Source organism: Schistocerca americana, chromosome 1 (assembly GCF_021461395.2).
Source record: "Schistocerca americana isolate TAMUIC-IGC-003095 chromosome 1, iqSchAmer2.1, whole genome shotgun sequence".
NCBI lineage: Eukaryota > Metazoa > Arthropoda > Insecta > Orthoptera > Acrididae > Schistocerca > Schistocerca americana.
The window spans coordinates 1213858827-1213886629 of NC_060119.1; the positions used below are offsets into that span (position 1 = coordinate 1213858827).

General features: G+C 45.1%; 1 protein-coding gene across 2 annotated transcripts in view; it reads left to right on the top strand.

The window, feature by feature from the left end:
* LOC124619829 overlaps positions 1-27803 on the top strand; it is a 1389509-nt gene that overhangs the window by 1252394 nt on the left and 109312 nt on the right. For both annotated transcript variants that reach the window (XM_047146446.1, XM_047146440.1), the window contains one exon: positions 1759-2151. In XM_047146446.1, the coding sequence (XP_047002402.1) occupies positions 1759-2151 (393 nt within the window). The remainder of the gene's footprint in view (positions 1-1758; positions 2152-27803) is intronic.

Sequence of the window (27803 nt, forward strand, 5' to 3'; positions counted from 1 at the left end):
CATAGAACAAAGGGTTGATGAAACTAATAAAATACAAATGAAGCAGACAGGTAAAAGAATAGACAGACAATTAAAAAAACACGGCTACAGTCTGGTTTCTGTTCGCAAGACATATAAAATTTACACCCAGCGACAGCATGGTTTCTGTTCACAACACTTTGGAAAGACAAACAACACTGAACATCCACTTGAATACTGCACTAAAAAATTGGCACAAATATACCACAGCCGAGGGCATATGGGAGGGGGGGGGGAACCTGGACAGATGGCGGGAAAGGAAAGGGGGGGGGGGAAGGAGAGGGGAAAAAAAGAACAAAGTGGAGGGAGGGGGAAGGTGCCGATGGAGGACGAGGACCCATAAAAGGGGGGCGGGTGCTGGGCAGACGCGACAGGGAGGGGGGTATATAAAAGGACTCGGGGGGGGGGGGGAGAGGGGAGGCAGAGAGAGGTTAGGTGGGGAGAAAACAGGATGTAAGGGGGGAAGAGGGAGCCCGGGGAAAGGACAGAGGAAGGTAGGGGGGGTGAGGATCAGAGTTGATAGGAGGAATAAATGGAGGGATAGAGGGCATCATCCGGGCAGGGGGAGTTGACGGAAGCCACCTTGGGAAAGGAGATGAAGGGTGTAGAGATGGAGGGTAGGGGGGACACAACAGTAAAGGCATGGCAGAGGGCGGGGATTGGAGAGGAGAGGAGCGATCGGTGTAGTGTAATGACGTAAGTTTTGTATAAATGATTTTCTTTTGACATATGACCAAGCGCAGACTTCGTCACCTACGTCAGTTACAAAACACTTCAAAATTATTTAAATTCTTTTTAAAGTTGTCTCTGAATGGTTCTTGAACGAAACTGTAATTAAAACATCATCATTTGAGTCGTATGAGCAGAATTACGTCACCCAGTCGAATTGGTTTGCGCGAACTTTTTTCAATTTAGATGTCGTTTGTTTCTTCTCAGAAATTATATTAATGCAAGTTATCAGCTTCAATAAATATTAAAACCACATTGAATAAACTTTTAAGACTCGAACTCGCGATGAACGTTGTCAAAAATTAATAATCTTGTCAAATAAATCAGTAATACTTCTTACTTAATATAATTCTTCATAAACAAATTCTCGGAACACGGATTTAAACTTTTGTAGTATACACTAGTTTATTATCTTCATATATACTACATATAGACGTGAACATGAGCCTTGACAAGATAGGACTGAACATTTACAACATGATTAAACTTTCTATGACGTCATTGTTGTAGAAACATTACAAATTCTTATTTTTTTTTCAGTTTTTAGAAGCACGACGCAACAACTCGGTTTCAGGATCTTCTGTAGCTGTTTGGCTGTCGACCCGCAACGTATAGTGGCCAGCAATTTTCTCTCTGGTCCCGGCAGTGAAGATGTTCTCTCCGTTCGTTGCGCCGCCCCCTCCGTACATGAAACATAAAAATAAATACAAAACTTTAGATAATTCACAAACATTACAAATATTAGAAAATACATAAACAAAACACTAAATTAAACTTATATTCACCTGCAAACTGGGCTGAGACTGGTGGATGGGTGACGCTTCAATATCGCGTCCCACTACACCAGGGGTAGGGGGACAACAGTTGTCAGTCCTGACGAAAAATATGGTGGTAATCGCCGGAGGCTGGAAGTGTTATCCAAAATTGATGCGACAGTGCGTCTGAGAATACTTTACAGACGAATTTCTTCGGGGAAAACTTTGTTCGACGGTAACGCGAGTTACGTTGCAGGTGCTGCCGACTGGTCCCCACCACACGTTCTCGCCGCTGAACGTGGAGAGGCGCGCCGGCGCGTACAACGGCGTGCCGGAGCGCGGCTCCCCGCAGTACAACGGCAGCGTCGACCGCGTCTCGTCGCCGTACAGCGGCAGCGCCGACCGCGTGACGTCACCGTTCGGCGACCGCGACAGGACGCGCTCGCCGTCGCCGCCGCTGCAGGCGCAGCCGCAGCCGCAGCCGCAGCCGCAGAGGCTGCTGGTGAACGGACACTCGCCCGCGCTGCGCGTCGCGTCCTACGGCAGCGCCGCCGAGCGCGACAGGGACCTCAGCATCAGGGAGTCGCCGACGCCGCCGCGCGCCAGGGAACGCGAGCGAGAGGACGGCTACCCCAGGAGGCGCTACCAGGTAACACTCCTCTTCCTCTGCACAGGTGTGCGGACATTTGCCACGACTTTACCTGCTCCGAAGGGCTGGGTCCCTTGTCTCCCCCTCTCCTCCTCACCCGCATTTAGTACGAGGGCAGTTCAATAAGTAATGCAACACTTTTTTTTTCTCGGCCAATTTTGGTTGAAAAAACCGGAAATTTCTTGTGGAATATTTTCAAACATTCCCGCTTCGTCTCGTATAGTTTGATTGACTTCCGACAGGTGGCAGCGCTGTACGGAGCTGTTAAAATGGCGTCTGTAACGGATGTGCGTTGCAAACAACGGGCAGTGATCGAGTTTCTTTTGGCGGAAAACCAGGGCATCTCAGATATTCATAGGCGCTTGCAGAATGTCTACGGTGATCTGGCAGTGGACAAAAGCACGGTGAGTCGTTGGGCAAAGCGTGTGTCATCATCGCCGCAAGGTCAAGCAAGACTGTCTGATCTCCCGCGTGCGGGCCGGCCGTGCACAGCTGTGACTCCTGCAATGGCGGAGCGTGCGAACACACTCGTTCGAGATGATCGACGGATCACCATCAAACAACTCAGTGCTCAACTTGACATCTCTGTTGGTAGTGCTGTCACAATTGTTCACCAGTTGGGATATTCAAACGTTTGTTCCCGCTGGGTCCCTCGTTGTCTAACCGAACACGATAAAGAGCAAAGGAGAACCATCTGTGCGGAATTGCTTGCTCGTCATGTGGCTGATGGTGACAATTTCTTGTCAAAGATTGTTACAGGCGATGAAACATGGGTTCATCACTTCGAACCTGAAACAAAACGGCAATCAATGGAGTGGCGCCACACCCACTCCCCTACCAAGAAAAAGTTTAAAGCCATACCCTCAGCTGGTAAAGTCATGGTTACAGTCTTCTGGGACGCTGAAAGGGTTATTCTGTTCGATGTCCTTCCCCATGGTCAAACGATCGACTCTGAAGTGTATTGTGCTACTCTTCAGAAATTGAAGAAACGACTTCAGCGTGTTCGTAGGCACAAAAATCTGAACGAACTTCTCCTTCTTCATGACAACCCAAGACCTCACACAAGTCTTCGTACCCGAGAGGAGCTCACAAAACTTCAGTGGACTGTTCCTCCTCATGCACCCTACAGCCCCGATCTCGCACCGTCGGATTTCCATATGTTTGGCCCAATGAAGGACGCAATCCGTGGGAGGCACTACGCGGATGATGAAGAAGTTATTGATGCAGTACGACGTTGGCTCTGACATCGACCAGTGGAATGGTACCGTGCAGGCATACAGGCCCTCATTTCAAGGTGGCGTAAGGCCGTAGCATTGAATGGAGATTACGTTGAAAAACAGTGTTGTGTAGCTAAAAGATTGGGGACTAACCTGGTGTATTTCAATGCTGAATAAAACAACCCCTGTTTCAGAAAAAAAATGTGTTGCATTACTTATTGAACTGCCCTCGTAACTCCACTTTAGTGGCACTGTCATCAGTAATATCACCGTCGCTGCTGCACAGTAAAGGTGCTTACTGAGCCTTTCCGCTGGTTCACTTAACATAGGACCACAATCTCTTTGGATTTTCCGTCACATTTCTAGAGAGAGTTTCGTTCTGTAAACTATTAAATGCATCTCGCATTGAAACCCGCACCAATTTTCGAGCCTCAGTAAAACTTCGCCAATCTTGGAGATTTTGCGTTCGTCTAAATCAGGCTCATCCAAGAATTGCGCCCGGCGGGCGCAAGGCAGTGTAGTTCAGCGCCCCGTCCGCGACCGTGTGTCGCTAGTGTCGCCATACGAGCGAGAGAGAGAGAGAGAGAGAGAGAGACAGACAGACAGAGAGAGAGAGAGAGAGAGAGAGAGAGAGAGCGCTGCAGAGCGAGTGAGACCGCACAGCACTGCTCTGCGCTGGACTGTCCCGCGGTCAGATCTAACGTAAACAAAATATTCTATTTTAGAATTAATTTTGTGTAAGGGGTATAGAGTCTCATTCTTACTGTTAGTAGTTACATGTAAGTATTTTTTGTTGTTCTTCGTGCTACAATTTTTTGTATCCCTTTTCAGAGTTTAAAATCGGATCCTTTGCTGTTTTGTACGTAACAATTTTAACTGACCAAGTTTGAAAACTCATTAAAATAGAATTAAGGTTATAAAGCTCTTTAATTCTTACAGTCAACATTGTTAAAGAAGACAATTAACATTTTACACGTTTCTCTTTTTCGAGGAAACGATTTTGTGTAGGCTTGGTGCAATATTCCGTGAGACTGCTAACCTCAAAGAATCAGTCAAGTTTTTATCGCCAAGGAATGAACGGTTCTTAGTTTTAGCAAGTTTTAAAAGAGAGAAAAAGCGCTCGCAAATAAAATACGTGGAACCAAACATTGAGACAACTTTGGACGCGTGCTTTTGTAAAAGAGGATATTTCTCTCGTGGAAGACAGCTGTAAAAGTCATCCAAAGTTTTACACATAAGAAAGCGGTCTTTCAGGCGGCTATGGCACTGTAGGTCAATCAGCTCTAGTTGAAGCGCTTGTCAGACGTCCTCTGCCCGAAGGGAAAACGGGCGAACAAATACACTCCTGGAAATTGAAATAAGAACACCGTGAATTCATTGTCCCAGGAAAGGGAAACTTTATTGACACATTCCTGGGGTCAGATACATCACATGATCACACTGACAGAACCACAGGCACATAGACACAGGCAACAGAGCATGCACAATGTCGGCACTAGTACAGTGTATATCCACCTTTCGCAGCAATGCAGGCTGCTATTCTCCCATGGAGACGATCGTAGAGATGCTGGATGTAGTCCTGTGGAACGGCTTGCCATGCCATTTCCACCTGGCGCCTCAGTTGGACCAGCGTTCGTGCTGGACGTGCAGACCGCGTGAGACGACGCTTCATCCAGTCCCAAACATGCTCAATGGGGGACAGATCCGGAGATCTTGCTGGCCAGGGTAGTTGACTTACACCTTCTAGAGCACGTTGGGTGGCACGGGATACATGCGGACGTGCATTGTCCTGTTGGAACAGCAAGTTCCCTTGCCGGTCTAGGAATGGTAGAACGATGGGTTCGATGACGGTTTGGATGTACCGTGCACTATTCAGTGTCCCCTCGACAATCACCAGTGGTGTACGGCCAGTGTAGGAGATCGCTCCCCACACCATGATGCCGGGTGTTGGCCCTGTGTGCCTCGGTCGTATGCAGTCCTGATTGTGGCGCTCACCTGCACGGCGCCAAACACGCATACGACCATCATTGGCACCAAGGTAGAAGCGACTCTCATCGCTGAAGACGACACGTCTCCATTCGTCCCTCCATTCACGCCTGTCGCGACACCACTGGAGGCGGGCTGCATGATGTTGGGGCGTGAGCGGAAGACGGCCTAACGGTGTGCGGGACCGTAGCCCTCGCCGATACCTCAGGAGCAACAGTGTCCCTAATTTGCTGGGAAGTGGCGGTGCGGTCCCCTACGGCACTGCGTAGGATCCTACGGTCTTGGCGTGCATCCGTGCGTCCCTGCGGTCCGGTCCCAGGTCGACGGGCACGTGCACCTTCCGCCGACCACTGGCGACAACATCGATGTACTGTGGAGACCTCACGCCCCACGTGTTGAGCAATTCGGCCGTACGTCCACCCGGCCTCCCGCATGCCCACTATACGCCCTCGCTCAAAGTCCGTCAACTGCACATACGGTTCACGTCCATGCTGTCGCGGCATGCTACCAGTGTTAAAGACTGCGATGGAGCTCCGTATGCCACGGCAAACTGGCTGACACTGACGGCGGCGGTGCACAAATGCTGCGCAGCTAGCGCCATTCGACGGCCAACACCGCGGTTCCTGGTGTGTCCGCTGTGCCCTGCGTGTGATCATTGCTTGTACAGCCCTCTCGCAGTGTCCGGAGCAAGTATGGTGGGTCTGACACACCGGTGTCAATGTGTTCTTTTTTCCATTTCCAGGAGTGTACATCCATCGGCTGGCGTTCGGGCGGTCCGCACGGCCAGCTAAGCGGCGCGGCTCGGCCACTGCAGCAACATACGAATTTGCTAGCGCCCCAGGGGCACAGTTTGGACAAGCCTGGACTAAATTATGCGTGCCTTTATCGGTGCTCCTGCAGCAGCTTTCTGTCGTGTTTTGTGTACGACGGGGGATCAGTTCCGTCTCTTATAAATTTATTTGGTATGAATCTCTCGAGTGCTGTTGATGCTATTTCTTTGAACGTAAGCCACATGTGGTGTTCACTTACATAGTTTGGAAGGATTAGAAAGACATCAATCGAATTTTTAGCTGCTTTTATAAATAGATATATCTCGCGTTTAGTTTTGGTGAATTTCTTTGTTACGAAATTGAGCCTCGCTACGACTGTAATCCCTGTATCCGTCGTGATGCTCAGGATTACTTGTGGCTAAGAGATCAAGGTAGTTTTCGTAACCATTTACAATTTGAATGGCCTCGTAAACTAGTTGTTCAAAAAATATTAAAAAATGCATTTAGAACAATTACGGAAGTTGTTTTCTGTCTACAATAGGGTCTGAAAATGTATTTTTGTCAACATACGGAAGGTAGATTGAAGTCACTGCCAACTATAATTGTATGAGTAGGGTACCTATTTGTGATGAGACTCAACTTCCCTTTGAAATGTTCAGCAACTGCTTCATCTGAGACCGGGGTCGGTAAAAGGAGCCAGTTATTAATTTATTCCGATTGTCGAATATAACCTCTACCCATACTAAGTGACAGGAACTATCTGCTTCAATGTCGCTTGTGAGCTGGAACACACATTACATTATTTTCCCTTAAGTTGTGCTTCTTGTTTCTGTTGTAGTGCAGACCATTACAATTACGGCTTTTCCCTCCAAAATCTAGGATGCTTTCTCTGTGATCCTGTAAATACCAGAGCTAAACAATGTAGAACAACAACGTACGTTACAAGCATAGCATTCTGTATTACTTCATTTCCTTATTTCTAACATTTTAAAATTGTACGCCGACTTTAGATGACATGTCAGTCATAGATGTTCTTATCTCTATTTAGTGAAAGTATTTTCAGTCATGTTTTGAACATTGTCCCGCTACACTTTATTAACTAATGTTTCGCCGCTAGGGATATCAAACTATAGAGAGTAAATTAATATGGAGTATGTCGTTCCTCTTTTCAAGCATTCACATACCCATTTCTTCTTCCTTTATTGTCTTTTGGGCATGCAGTTGTAGTAATTAAAGTAGGCACAAATGCAATGATCAGACAGAAATGATTAGCGTACATTCGCATTCTCTTTACATAGTTCCTTTCTTGTTGCTCCCATGGCGATGGACTCTTTCTATCGCAATCAGTAAGCGTGAAAGGAAGCTACCGTACAGACAGAAGGATCTATATTTATACCTGGCAGAACTAATTACATACTGACATAATCGTCGGTATTGCTTTCGTTTCCCTAAAATTATAAATATTTCAATTTCGGAAAAGAAGCTCTGTATTTCGCCAAGATGTCGAAGAAGAAGGTCCCTTACGTACTGGTTGTATCGAGTAAGATGTGGAGACGGCGATTAGAAATCGGACAGAAGTAGTACGAAGAAGGGCGTCCCTTACCTGAGGGATCGCTACTCAAGCTACCTGGCGAAGGGACGAGAGTCGCAAATGTGCGGCGTGGCAAATGTCCGGCATTCCTCTGCACAAGTGCTGACATCCCTCGAAAAACTCAAGCTGTGACCATCAAACTTGGTGTTACTCTTGTCTACATATTCAGCTTTCAATGCTATACACTTTTCTCAACGATGGATGACATGGCCGAGACATTGGTTCTAGAAGTCTGCACAGCAACAGCTACTATCAAAATTGGAAGTCTGCACTTTGGCTGTTCGTGAAACATTCCTCCTCGAAAACCACTTCATTGTCATCTTAAAAATGCCTGCCACGTAATGATTTCTTCATTCGAGAAGAGAACAAGAAGTCACTGTGTGATGGATCTGGAGAGTATGGAGAATGATACAAAAATCTATGGCCCAAAGAAGCAGCTTATATCACTGTGTCCTATTCAGTCTGAGCTGGGGCATTATGTGGAAGGAACACACCCCCCTGCCCAGCCTTTTATGACGTTTCCCGTCGACAGCCACTTGCGGACTCCTCAGGAGATTTCAGTAGTATGACACTGTTCTCCAAATGCACTTGGGATCAAACCTGTACATGTGGTAGGAAGAGAACCCCTACCAGTGAAAGTAGTTGCTGTTACGAGGTGGCTTCCTCGCACGCAGCAACTACAGTTTCGTCACAGGACCAAAAGGGGCTAGACAAGAGCTGAGGCAAAAAACAGATGGCAACATTTATTAGCAACCATTTAGAATCGTTTACTATTATTTATTACTAGCAAATGTCCCCACTGGAAAACGATAAGCAGGTGATTTTCAAGAAACTTAGGGTTCTTCTTATTTTCCCAGTATTTTTCCATTTTCTCCCCTAAAGTCTTCTTTTTTTCTTCGGTTCACTTTGGTCAGTATGGCTTTGGTTCCATTTCTGGAATAAATTTCCTCTTATCAATTTTGCTTCTGAATGCATCCCAGTCTGATGTGTTTGTTACGTCAATTTTTGCTTTTATCAAATTCTTCCTAACTTCAGTTACCCACTGTTTTGATGCTTTACGGATACCACATAGTCCAGTAGACGTTTCGTTACTCTGTTCCCGGGTAATCTGTCAAGGTGTCCGTAGAACTTCATTCGTCTCTTTCTGATAACGATTCCGATGTTTGATACTTTTTCTGTCGTCTCGATAGTTTGCAGTCTGTATCCATCTTGTGTGTATCGTGGTCCCAGAATTTTTTTAATAATCATTCTCTCTACTTTCTTAATTTCTTGTAAATATAGTTTTCGATTCAATGAGAGTGTATCAGTATGTGACTGTCGGTTTGATTACAACACAATCGTATATTAACAAAAACTTCCCAAAACTTAACATTAGTATGGCGACTGTGCCTGGCAGTGGAGATCAACGTTCACTTTCATTGATTTTTAAAAACTAGTGTAGTCCTAGTTCCAGTGAGCGATGTCTAACACCACTTTTATAATGCATTGTCTGGATCTTCTTGACAGCGATTATACACTCCTGGAAATTGAAATAAGAACACCGTGAATTCATTGTCCCAGGAAGGGGAAACTTTATTGACACATTCCTGGGGTCAGATACATCACATGATCACACTGACAGAACCACAGGCACATAGACACAGGCAACAGAGCATGCACAATGTCGGCAATAGTACAGTGTATATCCACCTTTCGCAGCAATGCAGGCTGCTATTCTCCCATGGAGACGATCGTAGAGATGCTGGATGTAGTCCTGTGGAACGGCTTGCCATGCCATTTCCACCTGGCGCCTCAGTTGGACCAGCGTTCGTGCTGGACGTGCAGACCGCGTGAGACGACGCTTCATCCAGTCCCAAACATGCTCAATGGGGGACAGATCCGGAGATATTGCTGGCCAGGGTAGTTGACTTACACCTTCTAGAGCACGTTGGGTGGCACGGGATACATGCGGACGTGCATTGTCCTGTTGGAACAGCAAGTTCCCTTAGGAATGGTAGAGCGATGGGTTCGATGACGGTTTGGATGTACCGTGCACTATTCAGTGTCCCCTCGACGATCACCAGTGGTGTACGGCCAGTGTAGGAGATCGCTCCCCACACCATGATGCCGGGTGTTGGCCCTGTGTGCCTCGGTCGTATGCAGTCCTGATTGTGGCGCTCACCTGCACGGCGCCAAACACGCATACGACCATCATTGGCACCAAGGCAGAAGCAACTCTCATCGCTGAAGACGACACGTCTCCATTCGTCCCTCCATTCACGCCTGTCGCGACACCACTGGAGGCGGGCTGCACGATGTTGGGGCGTGAGCGGAAGACGGCCTAACGGTGTGCGGGACCGTAGCCCAGCTTCATGGAGACGGTTGCGAATGGTCCTCGCCGATACCCCAGGAGCAACAGTGTCCCTAATTTGCTGGGAAGTGGCGGTGCGGTCCCCTACGGCACTGCGTAGGATCCTACGGTCTTGGCGTGCATCCGTGCGTCGCTGCGGTCCGGTCCCAGGTCGACGGGCACGTGCACCTTCCGCCGACCACTGGCGACAACATCGATGTACTGTGGAGACCTCACGCCCCACGTGTTGAGCAATTCGGCGGTACGTCCACCCGGCCTCCCGCATGCCCACTATAAGCCCTCGCTCAAAGTCCGTCAACTGCACATACGGTTCACGTCCACGCTGTCGCGGCATGCTACCAGTGTTAAAGACTGCGATGGAGCTCCGTATGCCACGGCAAACTGGTTGACACTGACGGCGGCGGTGCACAAATGCTGCACAGCTAGCGCCATTCGACGGCCAACACCGTGGTTCCTGGTGTGTCCGCTGTGCCGTGCGTGTGATCATTGCTTGTACAGCCCTCTCGCAGTGTCCGGAGCAAGTATGGTGGGTCTGACACACCGGTGTCAATGTGTTCTTTTTCCCATTTCCAGGAGTGTAGTTGAGTCCTGCGCCACTCCATATACTGTCCTAATGATTGTCTTCAGGTACTGCCTAGCTAATTGCTCAGTGGAGCCGTGCATTTGCTTATATAAATGTTTGTCGGATGGATGTCTACTTCGGAGCTATTATATTTTCGTGATATCAGGTGGATGTAAACATATTGCTTACCGAGTGCGCCCTCTCTGGAACTCAGACTAAGCTACATGGTCGAGTCACATTAATGTCACTGCTGCCTACGTTCGATGCCAACGTGCAACAACCATCCACAGACGGCACATGGCACTACTAGCAGTGGAGGGTATATAAAGTGTGTCGGGGTTGGGGGGGGGGGGGGGGGAGGATGTGGAAAACAGTGCAGTCATTGTCATAATGCAGAAAAGGAGCGATTTATCTGACGTCCAAACGGGCATAATCATTGGCATGCGAAGACCTGCGGGTCATAATCGAAGCGATAGTAGAAGAAGTGAAAGTAGATTAGTTTCCATCATCACACGAGATGTCGAACATGAAGAAGTCGCTACCTGTTGTGTTTCGGGACTACCAACACCAATTTAAAAAGGCCATTGGACTGAGGTAGCAGCGGAAATGATTTATCTGCGTCAGACGACTAATCCAAACGATTTCCGTAGCCACCAAATCACCAGAGACGAGTGCTGGGTGTATCACTGTAACTCAAAGATGCATACAGAAACTTTGTAGCAAGCAAATCTCCGTGTTCTGACCCTGATGGGCTAGTCGTCTCCGACTGACCGCCATGTCAACCTCTCCAAATGGCCATATCCTTGGCAGTACTGAGAAGCGAAACGGGGTCCTCTGACGAGCAGCCAGACACGTTGAACAGAGCTACGGAGACGGACGAAACTTTATAAACGTTTACCGTAAATGCGCGATTCTCACCCATACAAATTTGTCTCTATAGCCATCCTTAGGAACAAAAAAATTTAGTATTTTTTTAGTTACTATCCGTCTGACGACACAATTTTCGAACTGGGCAGGAACGGCAGCAATTTCAGATAAAAACAGTGTCTCTTTCTAGTGGACTGTTTACACTGAGATGACAAAAGTCGTGGGATATCTCGTAACACCGTATCGGAACTTCTTTTGCCCGGCGTATTCTGTGCACGGACTGACCTCTCGAATATGTGCCATAAATGTTCAATGGGATTCATGTCGGGCGATCTGGGTGGTCATATCAATCACTCGAATTGTCTAGAATTCTCTTCATACCAATCACGAACAATTGTGAACGGATGACATGGCGCACTGTCAACTATAAAATGAATGGCTGCAAATGGTCTCCAGGTAATCAAACATAACCATTTCCAGTCAATGATCGGTTCAGTTGAACCAAAGGATTCATTCCATTCCATGTAAACACAGCCCACATAATTATGGAGCCACCATCAGTTTGCACAATGTCTTATTGACACGTGCGCCACAAAAAAATGGCTCTGAGCACCATGGGACTCAACTGCTGTGGTCATAAGTCCCCTAGAACTGAGAACTACTTAAACCTAACTAACCTACGGACATCACACACATCCATGCCCGAGGCAGGATTCGAACCTGCGACTTGCGCCACACTCGCATCCTCCCATCAACTGTTACCAACTGAAATCGGGACCCATCTGACTAGGCCACGGTTTTCCAGTCGACTGTGGTCACACATTGATTTCTGCGGTTAAAATCGTTGGATGTGAGGTGCGTCAGTTATTCCAAACACCGTTTTTTCTCAGTACCCAAACAGTGGGTTTTCGTTTCTATTTATCCTGCAATGTGAACATTTTTGTTAAACGACTATAAAATTATGCGCATCTTTAGTTCAAACAATAGATCGTTTCTTTTAGTAAATACCTTTACATTTGGTGTGCATGAATTTTCTGGATCACTTGTGTGTTAATTACTACAGGTAGCTTGCCATCTGCAACCAAACGATGTTGATGAGAAATTTTTTTGCTGGGACTTAACCTATCTTCTAGAATGTAATTTAGTTTGTCGCGATATTTTCACGCGTATATTCGTTTTTCCTTACGTTTTCATGAGGCAAGCACTTCCATTCTCCGCATCATGCTGAGGTGTTGTGATGCACACGTAACTATAACAAGTATTTTCCACAAATAACGTAGTAAAACACTTTTCACTTCACCAAAATACAGTGTGATTGTGGTTTGTTGTGTGTCCCAGCCCAGTCAGTATTCATCTCTCCACCAGAGAGTTCGGCGCCAAATTTGAATTTTGTTTGCATTTTATCTTTGTGTGTGTGTGTGTGTGTGTGTGTGTGTGTGTGTGTGTGTGTGTGTGTGTGCGTGTGTGTATGTAGACTTTATCTGTTTGTGCTGTTTTTATTTGTAAAGTTCCTTTAGTGTGTTAAATAGTGTGCCCTATTTAACACATTAAAGTGAAAAGTGTTTTACTACGTTATTTGTGGAAAATACTTGTTATAGTTACGTATGCATCACAAAACCTCAGCATGATGCGGAGAATGGAAGTGCTTGCCACACGAAAATTTAAGTAAAAACGAATATAGGCGCGAAAACATCGCGACAAACTAAATTACATTCTAGAAGATAAGTTAAGTCCCAGCAAAAAAATTTCTCATCAACATCGTTTGGTTGCACATGGCAAGCTACCTGTAGTAATTAACACACAAGTGATCCAGAAAATTCATGCACACCAAGTGTAAACGTATTTACTAAACGAAACGGTCTGTTGTTTGAAATAAAGCTGTACATAATTTTATAATTATTTAACAAAAATGTTCACATTACATTACACTAAAATTGCTACACCAAGAAGAAATGCAGATGATAAACGGGTATTCATTGGATAAATATATTATACTAGGACTGACATGTGATACATTTTCACGCAATTTGGGTGCATAGATCCTGAGAAAACAGTACCCAGAACAACCACCTCTGGCCGTAATAACGGCCTTGATACGCCTCGGCATTGAGTCAAACAGAGCTTTGATGGCGTGTACAGGTACAGCTGACCGTGCAGCTTCAACACGATACCAAAGTTCATCAAGAGTAGTGACTGGCGTATTGTGACGAGCCAGTTGCTCGGCCACCATTGACCAGACATTTTCAATTGGTGAGAGATCTGGAAAATGTGTTGGCCAGGGCAGCAGACGAACATTTTCTGTATTCAGAAAGGCCCGTACAAGATCTGCAACATGCGGTCGTGCAATATCCTGCTAAAATGTGGGGTTTCGCAGGGATCGAATGAAGGGTAGAGCCACGGGTCGTAACATATCTGAAATGTAACGTCCACTGTTCAAAGTGCCGTCAATACGGACAAGAGGTGACCGAGACGTGTAACCAATGGCACCCCATACCATCACGCCGGGTGATACGCCAGTACGGCGATGACGAATACACGCTTCCAATGTGCGTTCACTGCGATGTCGTCAAACACGGATGCGACCATCATGGTGCTGTAAATAGAATCTGAGTTCATCCGAAAAAATGACGTTTTGCCATTGGTGCACCCAGGTTCGTCGTTGAGTACACCATCGCAGGCGCTCCTGTCTGTGATGCAGCGCCAAAGGTAACCGCAGCCATGGTCTCCGAGCTGATAGTCCATGCCGCTGCAAACGTCGTCGAACTGTTCGTGCAGATGGTTATTGTCTTGCAAAAGTCCCTATCTGTTGACTCAGGGATCGAGACGTGGCTGCACGATCCGTTGCAGCCATGCGGATAAGATGTCTGTAATCTGTACTGCTAGTGATACGAGGCCGTTGTGATCCAGCAAGACGTTCCGTATTACCCTCCTGAACCCACCGATTCCATATTCTGCTAACAGTCACTGGATCTCGACCAACGCGAGCAGCAATGTCGCGATACGATAAACCGCAATCGCGATATGCAACAATCCGACCTTTATCAAAGTCGGAAACGTGATGGTACGCATTTCTCCTCCTTACACGATGCAACACAACAACGTTTCACCAGGCAACGCCGGTCAACTGCTGTTTGTGTACGAGAAATCGGTTGGAAACTTTCCTGATGTCAGCACGTTGTGGGTGTCGCCACCGGCGCCAACCTTGTGTGAATGCTCTGAAAAGCTAATCATTTGCATATCAAAGCGTCTTCTTCCGGTCGGTTAAATTTCGCGTCTGTAGCACGTCATCTTCGTGGTATAGCAATTTTAATGGCCAGTAGAGCATAAACGATAACCCACTGATGATGGCACAGTGGTAAAAATGGTGTTTTGCATAACTGGCGGACCTCACATCCATCAATTTTAACTGCAAACACGGCCAACACACGGAGTTGCAAATCAAAATGATCAATATTCTACGGTTATTTCATGTAACGTTGCTTGTCTGTTAACACTGGCAATTCTATGCTAAGGTCGCTTCTCTCGGTCGTTAAGCCAAGGCCGAAAGCCATTGCTTTGTTCGTGGTCAGAGGAAATTCCTAAAAATTCGGTATTCTCAGCACACTCTTGGCGCTGTGGATCACGAAGTACTGAATTCCCTTACGATTTCCGAAGTGGGATGTCCCATGTGTCTGCCGTCCACGGTGGCCGAGCGGTTCTAGGCGCTGCAGTCCGGAACCGCGCGACCCGCTGCGGTCGCAGGTTCGAGTCCTGCCTCGGGCATGGATGTGTGTGGTGTCTTTAGATTAGTTAGGTTTACGTAGTTCTAAGTTCTAGGGGACTGTTGACCTCAGATGTTAAGTCCCCTAGTGCTCAGAGCCATTTGAACCATTTTGTCCCATGTGTCTAGCTCCAACTACCATTCCTTGTATTCCACGTTAAGAGTCTGTTCATTCCCGTTCGCGCGGCCAGGATCACGTCGGAGACCTTCTCACAGGAATCACTTGAGTACAAACGACAGCTCCGGCAATGCACTGCCGTCTTATACCTTGCGTATGCGACACTACCGCCTTCTGCATATGTGAATATTGCTATCCCATGACTTTTATCACCTCAGTGCACATCATTTGTACCGCTGAAAGAACTGTGCTCTGAAATAAACTGTATTACTTTTACGAGCACAGAAAAAAATTAAGACTGTTAGCCAAGTATAAAATGAAAATATAAAATGCTAGCAGACGGAGCAGGGTGTGGTCGTGTTATAGGCTGCTATACCGCTGTGGGGTATGAAGGTCAGACAAGTTACGAGTTTACATTTTGTTACGGACGATAAAATTCGTGAAAAGGCCAAATGTTTACGCTCGTTGGTCACGAATGCCGTCGCTGAGGAGCCCAGGTTGTCTGCCATTCATAACAGCAAGAAAAGCCGCCGGACCAGACAGCACCACGTTTTAGCTGCGCCTCGCCTCCGCGAGATAACAAGGTCACTGGCAACGCTTCGCAACGAACGGCCCTCCGGCTGTGGTTAGACCTGCCCGGATTCATAGCTGCAGAAGAAGTTGCTGCATTGCAGCCTTTCGTGATACACATCCACGCTGGTGCTGCATCTTTTATAATGTCGTCTATTCATGTCCCATCAGATCGTCGTCTTGGTCTCTTGTAATCTCTTACAATCCAGCAAAGAACTTACTTGCTCCAACCAGCACCCATTTTCTTTGCTACATGTGCCGCCCACCTCCACTTCATTTCGTTTACAAACCAAAATTACCACACTTTTTCAGATATTTTGGGAAGCAGTAAATCGTGTCCCCAGTTCTCTGAACAGTCCTCTGCAGGATATTCTTAAGTTCACGCCACAAATAATTCATATTATGTGCTCTTGGACTCGGGAAACTACAGCTTGTCTCAATGAGCTCCCCTAAATAATAATCTCGTGTGGCGTTATGGAGTGACAGTAATCCAATTATGCTAGCTGTCTTCTTTATATAACCTATGTCTGACAAATTAAGCATTGCAAATAAAGATTTGTTTTCCACTTCAGCAGTTCTCTGATATGCTCCTCCCAAATGAATTTATTATCAAGTTGTAATTCCAAGAATTTACCGCTGTCAACCTCTTCTGTCTGCTTATTGTCATGTTTTAGACGTATAGTGGGAGGTAACGTAGTGCATACACAAGGTGTTAAATAAAAAGTATTCCATATTTTAGACCAAAATAAAAAAGAAACTCCAGTAAATATGAGCGCTAAAATGCATACATTAATATTTATGAGCACTTATTCATCTTCACCAGTGCCAACATTCCCTTTATTGCAAGCTCTTCTCTGTTACAAATGACTTAGAAGGATGCAGTAAACAAATAAGTGGAAAATTTGCGGTAAGGACAGTCCCTTAGAACTACTTAAACCTGACTAACCTAAGGACATCACACACATCCCCGAGGCAGGATTCGAACCTGCGACCGTAGCGGTCGCGCGGTTCCAGACTTAGGCGCCGAGAACCGTTTGGTCACAACGGCCGGCTACAGAAGTCAAATCCGGAAAACGGGCCGTCCAAGGTGCAGGTCCTTGGCTTCCAGTCCAACGATTTGAAACAATTCGTGAACACATGCTATAGTACTTCGTGCACTATGGGCTCGACATCCATTATATTGGTACCACAGGTTCCTGCTACTCTGTAGAGGAACGTCTCCTAGCATCCGTGGAAGATTATTAGCCGTCTGCTATATTTGTGTGCGTTCAGCGCTCCGTCTATGAAAAACGAGCCTTTGAGCCGATGGTCGCTACCCCACACAACACGTTTACACTCCGTGGACGCTGACGTTCCACCTGACGAAGTCAACCGAGATTGTCAACAGGCCAATAGTGCATATTTTGGTGGTTTACCTAGCCATGATTGACAAATGTTTTCATCACTAAAAAAGATACATGATACATCTGGACCATCCTGTCTTAATGCTCATGTACAGAATTCAGGCGATTCCCATAATTGTTCCCATGCACGTCTTGATAGAAATAAATGTGATAGGGGTGGAATCTATGTCGATGGAGAATGCGTACGATATTTGCCTCACTCATGCCACTTTCTCGTGCGACTGTGCGTTAGCTAACGTGCGGATTAACTGCAACAGCAGCAAAAGCGTTTATTTCCCCCCTCTTCTGCCTTCACTTCTTTCCTTCTGTGCCGGCCGGTGTGGCTGAGCAGTTCTAGGAGCTTCAGTCTGGAACCGCGCGACCGCTACGGTCGCTGATTCGAATCCTGCCTCTGGCATGGATGTGCGTGATGTCCTTAGATTAGTTAGGTTTAAGTAGTTCTAAGTTCTAAGGGACTGATGACCTCAGATGTTAAGTCCCATAGTGCTCAGAGCCATTTGAAACATTTTTTTCCTTCTGTTACGTTCGTCTACGTATTACACTACCACTTTTATGTGACTGGCTGCAGAGATTCGTAAATAACTGCCGCGATGGTTGACGTCTGTTGGGATATCTTGCCGCATACACAGTATATGAACGAACTGCATTCTTCCTACACTCTCCATACGCCATAAGCATGTCGAGTTTTTCTGAAATGGTAAACATCGCTCATTCATGACCTGCTGCTTGGACTGCCACACAAGTCACAGTGTGCTCATGGAACACGCAAGCACACTGTAAGCAAACATAACAACACCGTACCTAGCAACTACGCAGGTAGAACAACACAGACAAGCGTTGGTGTGGAAACTATTCACAAAACGACACCTCGTAAAATCCTCCAAAAATGCCACTGACATTCTAAATTAGCCTAATTTTAGTTTGTTAATATCCATAGGTATTGTTATGTTCAAAAAGTGTATGTTCGTACACTTTCTAAGTATCATCACGATCTGTTTATTGGCTAACAGTAAGAGCCCTTGATAACCAATCCATCCTGTGAAAACCGCACATCAATAGCACTTTCCATTTCCACATTATTTGCGGTGCAAATTCTAGGTGATTCACCCTGTATACAGAAGAAAAAATAAATGTCCTAAGATGGATCCTGTAACGGTACTTTGCGGGCAGGCGCGTCAATTAGCATCATATTAAATAAAATCGGGGATAAATAGATTTTATTTTGGAAGACTTAAAAAGGGGATAGCAATACGAAACTTTAATAACTGCACAGCATTACTAAGAAGCAATATAATGAAAAGTAATAAAAAGCATGGAGCAAAGACCAAGCGGGACAGAAAGAGATAGGGGCGAGAACATGTAACACATTATTGAGCTCTCTATCTTCAGTTATCGCGATCGGGCTAGTCGATGAAAAAGTGGTACGTGACTGCGAAATTCGTTAAGGAGATTATTTAAAGACTCTTCAAGCACGTTTAGAAAACATTACGTGTGACGAAGTGATCAGAGACGTTTATTATCGGGTGAAGTGAAAATGATTCCGACAATATAATTCGAACTTGGTGTTAGCTGGGAAAAATACTCTTGGGAAACTATTATGGTTGTGGAACCCACGAACGTTGTACGCAACGGAAAGCTATAGTTGACGTAATTCTGCATTATTTAAAATTGTGAAACGCGTGTGCGCGGAACATTAAGAGAATCTTATCCTTGGACGGTTGCGGGGGTAACTGATACAAACAACGCGTCAGCATAAAAATAGTTCGCTTATTAACTAACAGATATTAATTAACGGGGACCTAAAATACTAAAAACAGTGCATACACCGTTAAATTGAACCCTGCGTGTGAAAGACAATCACATCGAACATTTCCAGAGCGAAGTACAGACATTTAAGTGCCGAATTGAGAGCCTGGGTCGTGTCGATGTGTGGACATTATAACATTATATGACACGCCTTATTCAGAAAACGATATCGACCACTTTAATACTGAAAAGAAGGATAGGATCACCACCTACAATCCCGATTCATCTTTCATATTTAGTTAGTGAAAAGAAAAGTGTTAATAAACAAACTACATTTCAATTTTATCCACGATTTTGGCTTCATTACGTAGTCCTGACTACATGATAAACAATATCTGTGGAAGCTGTATACAACGTATCGTCATAATATTTAGCCAACCAATATTGTGGGACACCAAAAATGTAAATGCCTGAAATTGTTCTTACAGCGGATGTATAATGTATCAGTGCGACGAACTATATTGAGAAACTGAACATCCGTTACGTACTTGCATGTTTATCTGCGAAAATGGTCCTTGTCGTTACATCAGCATAGAGTTCGAATAGAATCGCTGGAACATTGCAAATCATTCAGATTAATCGAACATCTAAATACGCATAATGCTGGTATCACCAGGATGTGTTCTTTCTCCTCACCCCCGTGGCAGTAATTGAATTAAAAGTCAGCCGGGAATAATATTTAAATCAACTGACGACCATTGAGCTAGCGTCACGAATTTTTAAACGTCCACTGCCATGTATGAAGGCGAGTGACACCACGAGTGCTAACCTCGATCGAGGGGTGTCGTCGTGATCGTATTGAATGACATTGAGCGGTCACAACCCATCTGGAACACCACATGTAATTAGTTCGTAGTCGGATGATGATTGATACTTTAATAAAGTACTCTTCCCTGTTCACATACTTCGTTACCTGCTAGAGAGACACTATTTGATCCGCGTTGCAGCATTTGCTGTTAGAACGTAACATCCTAATTTACTTAGAAGTCAGCATCAGAAACGCGCTGCATCGAACGATCGAACGACAGACTTCCTGCCGCCCGGAAAGCATTTCTCTTGTAGACAGTCCCATGGGAGATAGCAGCGCGCGCCCTTGACAGGCACTTTGACGCAAGCTACAACACCTGTCGCGGGCCAGCCCACCCGCACGGCCTCGGCTGTTCCGCCCAGGGCACTAAGCGGACGTACATGGCGGCTGCCGGCCGCTGCTCGCTTTGGCGGTGTTCGGCGCGGCTGCGAGCGGCCAACGCGCTCCGTCGTCACGCCGCGGACCGCGTGGGCCACAAACTGGTTCCCCGGGTGATCTGCATCGCCACCAAGTAAGGCCGCCGCAACACAACCCCACCCATTGTTCCGGAGGTCCCTCCGTCGCGGGAGCTTCTCGCGTGTTGTACTGCATCCAGCCGACACCTGTTCTCGCCTTATCGACCACGTATCGAACACGTTATTGCTTTTTAAGTTCATCTCTTTCCCTCGACTCCATTAATATCCTCTTTTATTCCATCATTTTGATCCTACTCAGTGATATCGCCATTAGCAGCAACAACAAACACTGTGACAACAAGAACAACCATTTGCATCCACTAGTGGATGAAGGCCTCCCCTAGACTAATTCACAGCTAGAAGTCAGTGTTATGCTGAGTGTTGTCTATTACCTACCGACCATACAAATGATAGTCCGACGTAGCCCAGCTTCTTTCTTTTCTCTCAAAACGCAACAAATAACTTACTGGGTTGTTTTTAGGCTGCCACCCATCAGAACCCAACAGGCAGCACAAACAACGTGCTGTACGAGCGTTACCGGCAAGAAATGGCCGCTATGCGACCCACGTACCACATGAAGAAAATACACTACTGGCCATTAAAGTTGCTATACTAAGAAGAAATGTAGAAGATAAATGTGTATTCATTGAACAAATATATTATACTAGATGTGACATGTGATTACATTTTCAAGCAATTTGGGTGCATAGATCCTGACAAATCAGTACCCAGAACAACCACCTCTGGCCGTAATAACGGCCTTGACACGCCTGCGCATTGACTCAAACAGAGCTTGCATTGCGTGTACAGGTACAGCTGCCCATGCAGCTTCAACACGATAGCACAGTTCATCAAGAGTAGTGACTGGCGTATTGTGACGAGCCAGCTGCTCGGCCGCCATTGACCAGACGTTTCCAGTTGGTCAGAGATCTGGAGAATGTGCTGGCCAGGGCAGCAGTCGAACATTTTCTGTATCGAGAAAGGCCCGTACAGGACCTGCAACATGCGGTCGTGCATTATCCTGATGAAATGTAGGGTTTCGCAGGGATCGAATGAAGGGTAGAGACACCGGTCGTAACACATCTGAAATGTAACGTCCACTGTTCAGAGTGCCGTCAATGCGAACGTGTAACCAATGGCACCTCATACCATCACGCCGGGTGATACGCCAGTATGGCGATGACGAATACACGCTTCCAATGTGCGTTCACCGCGATGTCGCCAAACAAGGATGCGACCATCATGATGCTGTAAACAGAACCTGGATTCAAACGAAAAAATGACGTTTTGCCATTCGTGCACCCAGGTTCGTCGTTGAGTACACCATCGCAGGTGCTCCTGTCTGTGATGCAGTGTCAAGGGTAACCGCAGCCATGGTCTCCGAGCTGATAGTCCATGCTACTGCAAATGTCGTCGAACTGTTCGTGCAGATGGTTGTTGTCTTGCGAACGTCCCCATCTGTTGACTCACGGATCGAGACGTGGCTGCACGTTCCGTTAGAGCCATGCGGATAAGATGCCTGTCATCTCAACTGCTAGTGATACGAGGCCGTTGGGATCCAGCACGTCATTCCGTATTACCCTCCTCAACCCATCGATTCCATATTCTGCTAACAGTCATTGGATCTCGACCATCGGGAGCAGCAATGTCGCGATACGATAAACCACAATCGTGATAGGCTACAATCCGACCTTTATCAAAGTGGGAAACGTGACGCTACGCATTTCTCCTCCTTACAAGAGGCATCACAACAACGTTTCACTAGGCAACGCCGGTCAACTGCTGTTGGTGTATGAGAAATCGGTTGGACACTTTCCTCATGTCAGCACGTTGTGGGTGTCGTCACCGGCGCCAACTTTGTGTGAATGCTCTGAAAAGCTAATCATGTGCATATCACAGCTTCTTCTTCCTGTCGGTTACATTTCGCGTCTGTAGCACGTCATCTTCGTGGTGTAGCAATTTTAATGGCCAGTAGTTTAGTAATCTAAACCCCATTCGCTGATGACTATCAGTCATGGCACATATTGTAAGAAGAAATGGAGAAGAGCGGATAGCTACTCCCTCCACCACAGGAAACCAATCTAACAGTCTCCCACTACTTCCACCTCAGCAATACCTACGATGTAATATCACGGCCAGTAGAGTATTCATGACGAAGAATAATGGGCTATAGACAACAAAGCACACCAGTAGCTTCAGAAGAAGGCGTCTACAACCGTGGCTGAAACATCGATTTTATTTTATTCAGTGACAGCTACATAATAACAGCACCGGCCCCTGAAAACTTGTACGTTAAGTACATCACTGTTTATCTGAACACCTCGTCTCCTAATGTTGTATAGGTGTTGTAAATCATTTATGTTATGGTAAGATTTACCAGAGTACCTAGTGAACTGACACTCTTCGATTTTCTTCATACTTGTGACATTTGGTTGTTAGTGACCGGACGTCAGTTCCCTAAAGCAGTATGACGCATTTCTCAAAATAACTCGGAAAAATCACATTCAAAAATCAAAATATTTCCGACAGCTGGTAAGTAGAAAACATTTTTGTTTTTCTACATAGTCGGCAGAAGCATGGGGTGCGAAAGATGAAGCGTTAGAATCCTTAAACAAATATTGGATCATAATTTTAATAAAACAATATTTTTAATTACTGGTCCTACTAAAATAAATTAAAATTTGACACAGACATGTGAAATTCCTTATTGTTAAGTGAATTTTATATGCGTCAGTAAAATACTGTTCAGGTTCTAAAAGCAGTATTTTATTTTACTTTTGATGTTTCGAATTTTTGCACGAAATTTTAATTCATTGTGAATACTCACGTTTTCATGTAATTAGTAATTACAAAGAAAACGTTTAGTTTATTAAAAAATTACTATTCAATATTTCTAACTAAACATTTCCATTTGTTAAGAAATATGGCATTTAAATAAAGAACAGTTGCCACAAGGGAATTTCGTACCTGTGACTTCATGATTTTAAGGCCCTTATGGAACACACTCAGCTGCTAGCGACCATGTTAACAAATTAAAAGTGGTACTTAAATTCCTCGCTACTGAGCTTAGATTTAAGAATTAAAAGTTTATACTGATGGTCAATGCATTGAGATTAAAATGCTAAATTTAAAAACAAAATGGAGCGAGCGATCAGCAAATTTTTAGAACATGTTCAAAATGAATACTAATTTTCAGACAGGGAAATACAAATATCCCACTGAGGATAGCACAAAAAGTACTGGAACGTGTTTCGGAAAAGTAAAATAAACAAACAAACAGTGTCTTGTATAAAGCGGAACACTCACCAATAATACTATACATGTTACAAAATATCTGAAATATGAACAATACCCAAAAAGTCAATATTAAACACCTAGAAGTATTAAATCAGTCGCACTGGAATGTGAAAGTGATGGTAGACTTTTTTTGCTTAATATAGTCTAAATGCTACATCGAAAGAAATGAGTTGCTGTGTTGTTCTGATGGAATAAACAATCAATTATTCGATATTGTAGGGTATATTCGAGTAGTACAGCATATTCTAAACGTATTCTAGTTAAAAATTACTCGAAACAAAGAGAAATTATCTTTATTCTCGCTTTTTTAAGCGAAACGAAAACAAGTGATGCACTGAAAGCCCATGGTGTAAAGTATGTGCTACAAACGAACACTGTGAGTTTAGTTTATTCCCTGAGCTAGGAAAAAACTATACAGGGTATTCATTTTATCTGATGGCATCGAAATATCTAGAAAATTTATGATTAAAATTTGTTCGTCTCGGAGGGGGATACCCAACGATACCAAATTCGACCCTCACCTCACCTTTGAAATATTAAAGGGAAAACCCATTTTTATTACAGGTTCGGATTCTACGGACAAAAATACATGAGTTTTGTCTGAAATATTTCTTTTTCTTCGTTTCACGACAGGTGGCGCTGTAATCGGAAAAATCAATATGGGTAGAAAATGCTATGTTTCAAAATACAGTCCAATGACATTTGAATTAACCCCTCACCTCCACGCTGCGAAGATAGGTCAGGCATTTTCCGGCAAGACGAAAAGGGGATTTCACGGCGCGCCATTTGGCCGTATAGTGAACTACGATTTAAAACAACAGGCAGCGCTGCGCAGTCAGAAAAAGAAAAAAAAAAAAAAAATGTGGTAAGGGGTTATGGGACCAAACAGCTGAAGTCATCGGTCCCTAAGCTTACGCACTACTTAATCTAACTTAAACTAATTTACGCTAAGGGCAACACACACACACACACACACACACACACACACACACACACCCATGCCCGAGGGAGGACTCGAACCTCCGACGGAGGGAGCCTCGCGGACCGTGATAAAACGCCTAGACCGCGCGGCTATCCCGCACGACCCAAAGACGTCTTAGTTCGCTACACGGCCACAATGCCGCGTCGCGTGAAGCAGTCCCCAACTCGTTTTGTCGGAAGAATGCAATGTTGACGTTGTGGTTACCCATTAAAAGTTATGAAATAATTGCCTGTCCTACCCTCGCAGCGTGGAGGTGGACGGTTAGTTCAAGTGTCATTGGATAGCATTTTGAAACAAGGTTTTCTGCCCATACTGATTTTTTCTTTTACAGCGCCATCTGTTGAGAAACGAAAAAAAAAAGAAGTTCAGAGAAAGTGATGTATTTTTGACCGTCGAATCTGAATCTGTAATAATAAATATGGGGATCCTCATTTAAGATTTCAAAGTTGCCCTCACTCTGCTACACAGGGGGCGGGTTAGGGGTTGAGTTTGGTTCCATAGAATGTCCCCCTCCGACACAAATAAATTTTAATTGTAAATTTTTTGGATCCGAAATGATGTTTTTGAGATACGAGGCGTGTTTTTTAAGTACGTACCGTTTTGAAATTAAAAAAGTCGTGCTAAAATATCTCAATAATTTTATTTTTACGTGAAAGCCTGTATCTTCATCTGTGCACTGAAGCCATTACAGTCTGATACTTCCTTGTTTACGTTGTGTACTGAGTGTTTACGATGCCTCCGATAATCGTGAGTCCAGCCGAAGTTGTGAAGTACGGGCTGTTATAAGATTTCTTAGTGCTAAAGGCCTAAAAGCGATCGATATTCATCGTGAGATCTGTGCAGTTTGCGAAGTAAACATTATGAGTGATGGGATGGTAAGAAAGTGGGTGAGAGCATTTAAAGATAGCCGCACAAATGTGCATGATGAACAACGGAGTGGGCGTCCTTTGGTCGTTAATGAAAGTTTGGTGTAGGAAGTGGACAATAAGGTGAGAGAAAACAGACGCTTTACGATTTCCTCCTTGCGGGATGACTTTCCTAACGTTTCTCGTAGTGTTTTGTACGGCATTGTGAGCGAGCACTTGAATTACCGAAAATTGTGCGCACGTTGGGTACCGAAAATGTTGACGGATGTGCACAAAACCAAACGTTTAGACAGTGCACTGACTTTCCTTGAGCGGTACCACAACGACGGTGATGATTTCTTAAGCATAATTGTTACGGGCGATGAAACATGGGTGGCCTACGTCACAGCAGAATCAAAGCAACAGTCCATGGAAGTTGAGCAAGGGCATCGTTTTGCTGCAAGACAATGCCCGTCCGCATGTGGCGAATCAGACCAAGGATCTCATCAGATATTTTCGATGGGAACCTCTAGATCATCTGCCGTACAGCCCCTATCTTGCGCCCAGGGACTACCATCTGTTCCTGCACTTGAAGGATACCTGGGCGGTCAGTGTGTTTTCAAGACGATGACGAAGTCAAAACAGTGGAGATGGAGTGGTTAAAAAGACATGCGGCAGACTTCTATGAGGAGGGTATTCAAAAACTGGTACAACGTTATGACAAGTGCTTCAATATTGACGGAAACTGTGTAGAAAAGTAACGGGTGATCAAAAAGTCACTATAAATTTGAAAACTTAATAAATCACGGAATAATGTAGATAGAGAGGTAAAAATTGACACACATGTTTGGAATGACATGGGGTTTTATTAGAACCAAAAAAAAAGTTGTGCTAGGCGCGTGAAAGATCTCTTGCTCGCGTTGTTTGGTGATGATCGTGTGCTCAGCCGCCACTTTGGTCATGCTTGGCCTCCCAGGTTCCCAGACCTCAGTCCGTGCGATTGGCTTTGGGATTACCTCAAGTTGCAAGTGTATCGTGACCGACAGACATCTCCAGGGATGCTGAAAGACAACATCAGACGCCAATGCCTCCTCATAACCCCGGACATACTTTACAGTGCTGTTCACAACATTATTCCTCGACTACAGCTATTGTTGAGGAATGATGGTGGACGTATTGAACATTTCCTGTAAAGAACATCATCTTTGCTTTGTCTTACTTTGTTATGTTAATTATTGCTGTTCTGATCAGATGAAGCGCGATCTGTCGGACATTTTTTGAACGTTTGTATTTTTTTGGTTCTAATAAAACCCATGTCATTCCAAGCATGTGTATCAATTTGTACCTCTCTATCTACATTATTCCGTGATTTATTCAGTTTTCAAATTTATACTGACATTTTGATCACCCGGTAGATTAAGGTACAGGCTTTCATGTAAAAATAAAATTACTGAGATATCTTACAAGGTCTTTTTTTAAATTTCAGAACGGTTCTTGCTTAAAAAACACGCCTCGTATTTCCATGTCTTCAGATAAACCCTGTGTAAGGACTGAGCAGATTCACCGCACTCGCAAATATTCTTGTTGTGTACATTGTTCCGCGTAGTCAGCGCGTACACAACTTTCCCACTAGAGCGCGCCCCACTAAGCACAACAGCGCAGGCGCAGCGCTCGTCCATCTCCACACTACGAGATGGTGCTGCCATGGAGACGGACCAAATTCTGCTTCCGCCGATCCGCGTATTAATATGTAACGCAGCCAATGTGATTGCTACTAACGCAGAACCTTTTCTCCTCGCGGATCACAATCGCGCAGTGATACATGAACGTGCGGAAGATAAACGGCAGAAGATAAACACGCCACAATAAGAGCACGAGACATATTGCTGACACTCGCCTACTTCGTTAGAGCGACAAGTCAAATAATCTGATGGTGTGTGTACTGAAGGTCTTACAGTATGCACACCACAATTCTGATCTTCAAAAGCGATTTTTTCGAGTTGTTTTAAGACTTGCGTCATACTGCTTTGGGTATTGATATCCACCCACTAACCTTTATACGTCATAAGTATGAAGAAAGTCGAAGAGCCCCTACCATAAGGTCCCGCCGTTAGAGCGCCAATAGTTTATTTATTGCAAATACAGCCGTCTTCCTCTACATGTACATCCATACTCCGCAAGCCACCTGACGGTGTGTGACGGAGGGTACCTTGAGCACCTCTATCGGTTCTCCCTTCTATTCCAGTCTCGTATTATTCGTGGAAA